We start from the raw sequence: 8,539 nt of genomic DNA, 5'->3' as shown, positions 1-8,539 counted from the left end.
GAGGAAATGACATCTATGGAAACCGAAAGTACTCTGACTTTGTTGAACTGAACTCAGACGCCATTAAAGCTGTTTAAATCTCTGCTGGGAAAAACAAAGATTTGTGGATTATTTTCACCCTGAACTCAAAGACAGAAGCTGGTGAGTCCTGAGACTGAAAGACGTTAGTTAGAAATGGCTGAGAGAGCTGCTCTTCTGGAATACCTAAACTGTCACGTGTGTTCAGAGACTTTCAATGATCCTGTAACTCTGAGCTGCAACCACAACTTCTGCGGGAGCTGTCTGCAGAGGTTCTGGGAACAAACTCTGAGCAAAAACTGCCCCATCTGTAAAAGAAAATCATCTAAAGATCATCCGCTTGTGAACTTCAGTCTGAAGGAACTTGCTGACTCTTTTGCTGGAAGACAGAAATCTGAATCATCAGAGACAAAAACAGGAGAACAGAAGTTCATGGAGATCTGCAGGAAACATTCAGGAGAATCCAATCTGTTCTGTAAAGACGAGCAGAGAGCTTTTTGTCCTGTTTGTGAGTTTTCTCTGCACCAGAGTCACAAAGTGGTTCCTGTAGAAGAAGCAGTCAGAGAGCTGAAGGAGGAGCTGAAATCTGATTTAAAGTCTCTGCAGGACAAGAAGATGAAATACAAAGAAGTGGAGGAAACATACAATCAGATGATTCAACACTCCAAGAAGCAGCTGCTGTCCACAGAGACACAGATCAGAGCAGAGTTCAACAAGCTCCACCAGTTCCTGAAGGAGGAAGAGGAGTCCAGACTGGCAGCTCTGAGGGAGGAAGAGGAGCAGAAGAGGAAGACTGTGAGCAGAGAGATGAAAAGGATCCAAGAGCAGATGTCCTCTCTGTCAGAAAGTATCAGTGCTGTTGAAGCAGAGCTGCAGAAAGACAAGGAGGCGTTCCTCAGCAGTTCTAAAGACACTCAGAGCAGAGCCAGGGCCCAGAGCTCGCTGTCAGACCCACAGCTGCTCTCAGGAGCTCTGATAGATGTGGCCAAACATGTGGGCAACCTGTCCTTCAGAGTCTGGGAGAAGATGAAGGAGAAGGTCCACTTCAGCCCCGTCCTCCTGGACCCAAACACTGCACATGATGATCTTCATCTGTCTGATGATCTGACTAGTGTGAGACAAGGAGAATTTCCTCAGCAGCTTCCTGATAATCCAGAAAGAAATGTGATACATCCTTCTGTTTTTGGTTCTGAGGGTTTCAGATCAGGGAAACACAGCTGGGAGGTGGAGGTGGGAGATCATCCTATCTGGAATATTGGTGTGGCTAAAGAGTCTGTTAACAGGAAGGGAGAATGTTCTGCTTCACCAGAAAATGGATTCTGGTGTTTATTACAATATAATGGAAAATACACAAACTGTGGTGGTCAGACTGTCCCTGTGACCAAGAGTCTCCAGAAGATCAGAGTCCAGCTGGACTATGACAGGGGGGAGGTGTCCTTCTACAACCCTGAAGACATGACTCACATCTACACTTACAAAGACACTTTCACTGAGAAACTTTTACCATATTTCAATGTTGTAAAATCTGGAGATGCAAAAACCTCTAAACTCCAAATCTGTCCGACTGATTGAGATGATTTGACTCTTTTGTTATCAAAAGAAGTAATGGAGATCTTTTTCTTTCATCACAGTGGTCATCTCATGAGGTTTTAACAGCTTCTTCACATTTTAAAGTTTTTTTTCTCAAGTCAGAAACATTTTGCTTCATTTCTTCCAAATTTCTGTTCTTCATTGTGAACAACTCAGTCCTCATCATTACAATTCCACCACTGTGTTTCATAGATAGAAATTCAAATATTAACAGGCCAGAACAACTTTCTTGGTAAACATTTTTTAAGCTGTATTCATTGTTTAAGTTCAGTTTCCACTTTTTAAAAAATAAATTAAAAAAATACGGATCAAAACAATTTACAGTTTTACAGTCGTCGGGGCTGAGTTTTTTTTAATTTGCACTCTATTCAGCAGCTTTGCTCTTTATGCCTGTTTGTGTCTCAAGTATGCCACTCACCTTTCCTGAGGTTGTACAGCTGAGCTTTCACTCCTTTAACTAATAAAGTTCAACATGTCCTGATTATGCTCTTATTATCTAAATTTCTCTGCCATTATTCAGCTTGTGTTGTTCTTATGTTCAACCTGCTGTGTTTGTTTAAACATCATCTGCTTAATGGAAACACTTCACTGTTTAAGAAAATCATCACTTGAATTTTATAAGAAACTATTAATTTTATTCAATGAGTGCAGCAATATTACAGGAGTTCAGTTTATTTAAGAGATCCAAAAAAAAGATTACCATGGGTTTTATGTGAATGTATTTATTTATTTATTTATTTTACATAAATATACATTATATATTTTGTATAAATACATTTAATAACTTATTAAATTGATTTAATAAATACAATCCTGAAAATGTTCTTTTAATTTGAAAATCATTTCCATTCTTTTGGATGTAGTGCATCTTGCTGCCACTAGAGGACATCCTTCGACTGTGGCCTTAAAACGTCAGTTAAGGGTCTTTTTCAATTCTCCATAAACGTCATCATTAGACCGAATCAGAAAACATTTCTGTCTGAAACTGGATTGTCAGTCAGGATTCACTGCAGTTCTGTAACTGCTGTAATTAAATGTCAAGTTAAATAATACACCCAACAGAAGAGACGATGTGTTTTGAGGGCACTCACCCATCAAATGATCAAATAACTATGTTTTGGAGAAAAGATGAACTGTTTTTGGAAAGAGATGAGCTCTTGCTAATGGTTAATGCTGTTAATGAGATATTGTTGAATGTTGGAAGACTAAAACCACAAATGTTGGTTCCATAAATTTCTGTTTTTTTTTTTTGCTGTGTAAAAATGATCCCACAGTGATCCAGAAAATGTGACTTTGATGTTTTGTTGATAAATTCTAATTAAAGGCTGACTGAATCTGTTTTTCTGCTCTTTCATGTCTTGAAATATGATATCTCTTTAAAATGTGGTTCTGTTTGCAAGTTAAGATATTTGAGTTCTTTATCAAACACCTCAAAGCCTTTAAATGATCCTGATCCTGTTGGATCAGATCTTTTAAAATTCGATCTACAAGTAAAAATATATTTGGTGAAGTTGAACATCTTTGTCACACTCCTTTGTTAATATTAAATCCACTAGTAGTGCCATAAAAGTTTAACAGCACTGTTATTATGTTTGTAGAGAGTTTGAAAGACCTTGATGAAAAACTGTCCAAAGTTTAAAATGATAAGGTGTCGATGATACATTTATGGCTAACTGTGTGGAAAGCTTTCTGAAAATCTAAAACCAGAATTACAGGATCACCGGGATCAAATCTTCAAGATCCACTAAGTCCAGAACCAGTCTAATGTTAGCAGAAATGTGCTGACCAGACAGAAAACCATTTATGGACTCATGGATGATGAAGACGTGGAAGACGTTTTTAGTCTTTTTTAATGCAATCCAACACTGTTTAATACCGTGTTGGACTTTATTCATGTTTATGTGACCATTGAGATTTGTAACTTTGTAAATATTGCCGATAATTAACTTATAACAGCGTGATATTCTTCTATAAATACCAATTTCAACTTCCTTAACTTGTACCAGCAGCACATAAAAGTTAATTTCAAAATAAAATACATCCTTTGTCAAATAAGATCATCCACGAGCAGCAGATTTACTTGAATTACATTTTTTAAAAAGTTAATGATACCATTTTCTATTGTCATGACTTTGGTGCTGCACCATTCTTTTACTTTGGCTATCAAAAATGAGCACAACAACATTAAAGTAGAATCAATTTTTTAAATCTTCACATATAAAAACAATTATATAATTAGAACTTTGCCTTTGAACGGATCTTGTTGTGCAGCAGAAGATAAAAATATGTGCTTTCAGCTGGTTGTGATATTAAACCGTTCTCATAGAAGAGTTAGCCTTTTACCATCTTATTGCTCAGTTATCTGATGAGTTGAAAATCTAAGTAACAACATGATTTATTCAAATCATGATCTTTTTTCCTCAAAGCCAAAGTTTCACAATAGAGAGATAAAAGAGCCACATGTAGCTCTGGATCCTCAGGTTAGTGTTCGGTCATACAATCTGCCACATGAGTTTTCACCTGTTATTGTGTTAACTGTTAACATCCAGCTGGCTGCAGATGCTAAAACAGCTCATGAAGACATCCTCAGCACTGTCTCTGAACTACAAACAGCACATCTACAGTCCCTTCTAATAATATCTGGATACTTCAACCACGCCCACAATTTCTGCTCTCCTGAACTTGTTGATCAAGAACAATAAAACACTTGACTTGCTGTTTGCCACAAAAAAGGCTTCCAGCTCATTATCCTAACTACAATTGTTGAGACTCCTGTTTAACAAACTAATCAAAAGTTTAAATGTTCTCAGTCTGGGTCAGTAAGCTACTTGATGGAGTGAAGACGGCTGGGAAACCAGCTGGTTGTTCACAAAGGGCTGTATTCCAACATTTTAAACGAACACTACAGTAAATGTATGGAAAGGTGAAGCAGCAACAGGAGAACTGCTGCAGGAAGAAGACTGTCAAATAAAATTCATTCAAGAATTTAGATGAACATCTGAAGGATTAGACTAAGGCTGAAGTCAGAGAAGATCCACAATCCACAGATGAATGTTAGCAAGGACTATAAAATGTCAAAGTCCTCCTGAACCAGAGCCAACCTGCGTCATAGCAGAGATAGGAGGGAAAACAACTGGACTGTTGCTCAACGGTCTAAAGTTCAGCTTGAAGGGAACGAAGGAGATTGAGGAATCAACTGCTGAAGAAACTGAAGTGATTCTGACTTTGGAATTGAAGTGAACTCAGACGCCATTAAAGCTGTTTGGATCTCTGCTGGAAAGACAAAGATTTGTGGAATGTTTTCAGCCTGAAGTTCAAGACAGAAGCTGGTGAGTCCTGAGACTGAAAGATTTTGGTTAGAAATGGCTGAGAGAGCTGCTCTTCTGGAATACCTGAACTGTCACATTTGTTCAGAGACTTTCAATGATCCTGTAACTCTGAGCTGCAACCACAACTTCTGTTCGAGCTGTCTGAAGAGGTTCTGGGAACAAACTCTGAGCAAAAACTGTCCCATCTGTAAAAGAAAATCATCTAAAGATCATCCATTTGTGAACTTTAGCCTGAAGGAACTTGCTGACTCGTTTGCTGGAAGACAGAAATCGGAATCATCAGAGACAAAAACAGGAGAGCAGAAGATCACGGAGGTCTGCAGGAAACATTCAGGAGAAACCAAACTGTTCTGTAAAGATGAGCAGAGAGATTCTTGTCCTGTCTGTGAGTTTTCTCTGCACCAGAGTCACAAAGTGGTTCCTGTAGAAGAAGCAGTCAAAGAGCTGAAGGAGGAGCTGAAATCTGACTTAAAGTCTCTGCAGGACAAGAAGATGAAATACAAAGAAGTGGAGGAAACATACAATCAGATGATTCAACACTCCAAGAAGCAGCTGCTGTCCACAGAGAGACAGATCAGAGCAGAGTTCAACAAGCTCCACCAGTTCCTGAAGGAGGAAGAGGAGTCCAGACTGGCAGCTCTGAAGGAGGAAGAGGAGCAGAAGGGCAAGACTGTGAGCAGAGAGATGAAGAGGATCCAGGAGCAGATGTCCTCTCTGTCAGAAAGTATCAGTGCTGTTGAAGCAGAGCTGCAGAAAGACAAGGAGGCGTTCCTCAGCAGTTCTAAAGACACTCAGAGCAGAGCCAGGGCCCAGAGCTCGCTGTCAGACCCACAGCTGCTCTCAGGAGCTCTGATAGATGTGGCCAAACATGTGGGCAACCTGTCCTTCAGAGTCTGGGAGAAGATGAAAGAGAAGGTCCACTTCAGTCCCGTCGTCCTGGACCCAAACACTGCAAGCAGATGTCTTTATCTGTCTGATGATCTGACCAGTGTGAGACGAGGAAAAACTTCTCAGCAGCTTCCTGATAATCCAGAGAGATTCCTAAAATATCCTGATGTTTTTGGTTCTGAGGGTTTCAGATCAGGGAAACACAGCTGGGAGGTGGAGGTGGGAGATCATCCTACATGGTTCATTGGTGTGGCTAAAGAGTCTGTTAACAGGAAGGAAGAGTGTTCTGCTTCACCAAAAGATGGATGCTGGTGTTTATCACATTATAATGGAAAATACACAAACGGTGATGGTAAGACTCTCACTGTGACCAAGAGTCTCCAGAAGATCAGAGTCCAGCTGGACTATGACAGGGGGGAGGTGTCCTTCTACAACCCTGTTGACATGACTCACATCTACACTCACATAGACACTTTCACTGAGAAACTTTTCCCATATTTCTATGTTGGACAATCTGGAGATGCAAAAACCTCTAAACTCCAAATCTGTCCGACTGATTGAGGAGATTTGACTCTTCTGACATAAAAAAAAAAAAAAAAAAACTAGGATCTTTTTCTTTCATCATAATGATCATCACAATGTGGTTCAGTTTTTTTTTTTTCCAACAATTAAGCTGAAAATATTATTTAAAAACTGAAATTTCACCAAAAAAATCCATCCATCTTCTTCTCCTCATCTGGACCGGGTCCCGGGGGCAGCAGTCTAAGCAAAAGATGCCCAGACTTCCCTCTCCCCGGCCACTTCCTCCAGCTCCTCTGGGAGTCTCTCCAGCGTGTCCTGGGTCTTCCCCGGGGTCTCCGCCCAGTGGGACATGCCCGGAACACCTCTCCAGGGAGGCATCCAGAAGGCATCCGGACCAGATGCCCGAGCCATCTCAACTGGCTCCTCTCGATGCGGAGGAGAAGCGGCTCTACTCCAAGCTCTCTCCGGGTGACTGAGCTTCTCAACCTATCTCTAAGGGAGCGTCCAGCCACCCTGCGGAGAAAACTCATTTCAGCCGCTTGTACTTGGGATCTCAAACATCGGTTCCATTTATTCTCTTATCGTTTTTCCTTCTGGATAAAATTGTTCCTGCAGTGATCCAGAAAATGTTGATGTTTTGTAAATTCTCATTAAAGGCTGATTGAATCTGTTTCATTTGTTCTTTAGTGTCTCAAACTTTTTTACATCTGAATTCAATTCCAGATTTCAACAAATTTTCTCTAAAAATGTTCATTAAAGTATTACATTTTTCAGCTGTTTGATTTCAAATAAATGTGAAGCTGTTAAATCCTCTTCATGAGTAAAAGCTCACCTGTGTTATTCTACACCTGAAAATAATTCTTCAGTTGGATCTTTACAGACCAGACAAACCAGAAAATCCATGGAGACATGAATCTGTTTTTCCACATTTTCAAGTCTTCTTCTTCTCAAGTCAGAAACATTTTCTTCATCTTGTTAACATCAAACCCAGATTTCTGTTCTGCATTTCCCTCCAACTGTAGACAGTTTCTGCTTTGAGGTTTTCATCCCTGAAATCAGCAGAAGATGGAGAGAAAGTTCCCTCTGTCACTGGACCGTCTTTCTGAACACATTTACCTCTAACTCTCTGTCAGACTTTCAAATGTTTGAAAGAAAATATTCATGATTAACATTTTATTATTTATTTAAGACAGATTCTCATGCTTGCTTTCAAGCTCTTCTGATGTACAGAAGAGTCAACTTTGTTATCGTCATCCTCCTAAATGGTTTCTCACACATTTTACAAATTCATCTGTAAAATGTGTGAGAAACCAAAAAATGTCATTATGTGTGCAGAAATGTTACAGGAGTCTGCTTTATTAAATTAATTTACCTGAATTTTTTATTTTTTAAAACAAACTAAATCAGGAAATTGTTATTTTACTTTGAAATATATTTTTACTTCCTTGAATATAGTACACCATGCTGCAAACCTTCAATTTTTTTAAATTAGACATCAACATTAGACTTCAAACATGTTTGACAGCCTGTAAATAAATATTAAATAGGTAAGATGTTATTTATGGTTTCTTATAAGCATTGCCTTTAATAAATATGATCAAAGTTGGTTTTCATTAATGGATCAGATGGATTCATAAACAGAGTTAGATCCTGCAGCCGCCGTCAGATAAGTAAATAAAAATTATCTGTTTTCTATGGAAGCCCAAACTGTTCATAATTATATAAATAAATACAACATAATTTAATCAAGCAACACTCCAATAAAAGTCTTTTCAATAAATAATTGACCATTTTATTATGAAATACATTTCATTAAAATTTAAATGGACCATTTTATTATGAAATGTATTTCATTTTTACATTAAAACATATTTTTTATGTTAAAAACATTTCATAATAAAAAACATATATCATAATATTTTTTTTTCATGTTGGATATTATTATAATCATGTGAGTTTTTTTTTTGTAGAAACTTTTATTTCAAAATTACTGTTTTCCAAAGTGTCCTTTTTATTTCACAATGCTGTTTTTCAGAACGACGTATTTATTTCATGATGACGACATTTTTGAAATGATCGGTTTGGTACACGCGGCAGAAGAGCACTGTCAGTCCCCGATCCCCTTTCCCTAACCACGCCCTAATCACGCGCACATGTATTACGTGACTTCCCTTTTGCGCCATTTTTTTCCT

General features: G+C 38.5%; 2 protein-coding genes across 2 annotated transcripts; both read left to right on the top strand.

Moving 5' to 3' along the window:
• Positions 1–25: 25 nt before the first annotated feature.
• Positions 26–1,612, top strand: LOC112148707 (nuclear factor 7, ovary-like). Its single transcript, XM_024275998.2, has one exon. The coding sequence runs from the start codon at positions 175–177 to the stop codon at positions 1,588–1,590; it is 1,416 nt and encodes a 471-aa protein (XP_024131766.1). The 5' UTR covers positions 26–174; the 3' UTR covers positions 1,591–1,612.
• A 3,165-nt stretch (positions 1,613–4,777) lies between these two features.
• Positions 4,778–6,528, top strand: LOC112148705 (nuclear factor 7, ovary). Its single transcript, XM_024275996.2, has one exon. It carries the CDS (start codon positions 4,971–4,973, stop codon positions 6,384–6,386), a length of 1,416 nt encoding a protein of 471 aa, XP_024131764.1. The 5' UTR covers positions 4,778–4,970; the 3' UTR covers positions 6,387–6,528.
• Positions 6,529–8,539: the final 2,011 nt, after the last annotated feature.

Source organism: Oryzias melastigma, linkage group LG9 (assembly GCF_002922805.2).
Source record: "Oryzias melastigma strain HK-1 linkage group LG9, ASM292280v2, whole genome shotgun sequence".
Lineage (NCBI taxonomy): Eukaryota > Metazoa > Chordata > Actinopteri > Beloniformes > Adrianichthyidae > Oryzias > Oryzias melastigma.
Note: the sequence above shows the minus strand (reverse complement) of the source record. Positions and strands in the feature narration are given on the sequence as shown.